Raw genomic sequence first — 1,759 nt, forward strand, 5'->3', positions numbered from 1 at the left:
CTCTCCATCCATCCGAGGCGTTGTGAGAAGAAAGGCAGGAGGCGGCTGGGAGCTGACCCGCAGAGCCAAGCCCTGGCGTGTGAGGGGTGGGCAGGGGGACAGCAAGCTTCCCTCTTGCCTTCCCTGGAGATTTGAGATCTCGCGTAGACCATGAACGGATCCTTTTTCAACCAGACTTTCCTAGAGCAGGGAGCTTACCCCAACAGGACCCAGGGCTTGGGGATGCTCATGGCCTGTTGCAATGGGACCAGCTCGGTGCTGGCGACCGACGGCGGCTCCCCCGTCCTGGCCCCGGATGAGAGGAGCCTGTACATCACACGGGTGGTGCAGATCGCCGTCCTCTGTGTCCTCTCCTTGACTGTGATGTTCGGCATCTTCTTTTTGGGCTGCAACTTGCTCATCAAGTCAGAAAGCATGATTAACTTTCTGGTGAAGGACCGAAGACCTTCCAAGGATGTGGGAGCTGCAATCATGGGACTTTACTGAAGCCACCGGGCTTTTGTAGGCAAGTGAACTGTCTGGACCTGGTGCTGAGATGCAGATTCCCATGTGTTTGGGGCAGCTGGGGGGGGGGAGTGGAAAGGGAGGAGGGCTCTTTTAATGTGTCTGTGTCCATGGGAAAGCAAATCTGCGCTTTCCAGCCAACAAACCCTGTCCTGGTGAACAGGGAGATCTCCCCAGAGTCATATGAAGCACAATAAACGACCAGCATTGTGTTGCATGCAGAAATGGCTTAAGTTTTGCATGAAACTTGCAGAAACAGTGATAATGTGCAGATCTGGACTCTTTTCTGCTGTTTCCTTGGATACCGCTACCTGGGATTTAGGGCTAAAAAAATTTAAAAAAAAAGGCAAAAAAAAAGGCAAATAACTCACTGCAAAAAGAAAACAACCAACCAACCTAAAGGGAAAGCAAAATGCACGGCACGGACCACATCTTGACCATGGGAAGGGAAGTGCCGTGTGTGTTGTACAACGAAGCCTGCATGCTACAACATGTGTCAGTCTGTTTGTATTTCGGACCGCAAGCATGCATCTTCTGGTAGAGTTTTGTAATGGGGAAAGCATGTTCTTCCTTATTTTTCTGAGCTATTAAATAAACTGGCACTCTCTTCTTTCACGCTCTGCTGAAAGAAGAAAAGGACCCAGATGATAAATACAAAAACCCCACTCCAACCCCCAAACAAAAGCATGCTTGGTTTTGTACACAGCAGCCTTTTTTCAAGTGCTATATTGTTACAGTCCTTGAGGTTTTTGTATAGTTTTTTGAAAACTGGTGAACGTTCAGGAAAAAAAAGATCCTGTTTCAAAAGACTTTGGTGGTGTCTTCATTTTCCTTCTGTGTGTGTGTGTGTAGCTCAGGTATTTCAAACCTAGCTTCAGATATAATAATCTCACCTTCCAATTGAACTCTAATTAGAGATACTTATTTCAAGCAGAAACTACCATCCATTTCTCACAGGGAAGTATCAGTTACCACTAGCAAATCCATTTGTCAGGAACTACGTATTCTGAGCTCGTGTTAAATACCTGCACAGCACTGAAGCAGAGATTCATAAGGATGCACTGAGTGCCTCTTGCAAAGCAAGATTTCAGCCTCCGAGTTAAAATCTCCAGCTCCTCTGATCCTGATGAGCTGTCAAAACTAAATTATGTGAGAGGAGGAGGACTCCTGACCTTTGTTCTGTGATGGAATTACAGCTCAGCCTGTGGGTGTGAGATGGAAATAATTTGAGTTTTGTTGTGCCAACAATATTCCT

At 46.9% G+C, this 1,759-nt stretch overlaps 1 protein-coding gene across 1 annotated transcript; it reads left to right on the forward strand.

Moving 5' to 3' along the window:
• Positions 1–150: 150 nt before the first annotated feature.
• On the forward strand, positions 151–837 carry RPRML (reprimo-like). The gene has a single exon (XM_010180406.1). It carries the CDS (start codon positions 151–153, stop codon positions 484–486), a length of 336 nt encoding a protein of 111 aa, XP_010178708.1. The 3' UTR covers positions 487–837.
• The last annotated feature ends 922 nt before the right edge of the window (positions 838–1,759 follow it).

This window comes from Mesitornis unicolor, unplaced genomic scaffold (assembly GCF_000695765.1).
Source record: "Mesitornis unicolor isolate BGI_N332 unplaced genomic scaffold, ASM69576v1 scaffold6143, whole genome shotgun sequence".
Taxonomy (NCBI): domain Eukaryota; kingdom Metazoa; phylum Chordata; class Aves; order Mesitornithiformes; family Mesitornithidae; genus Mesitornis; species Mesitornis unicolor.

Bases quoted from the DNA above. Each gene is read 5' to 3' on its own strand.
- RPRML (XM_010180406.1), top strand. From the start codon at position 151: ATGAACGGATCCTTTTTCAACCAGACTTTCCTAGAGCAGGGAGCTTAC.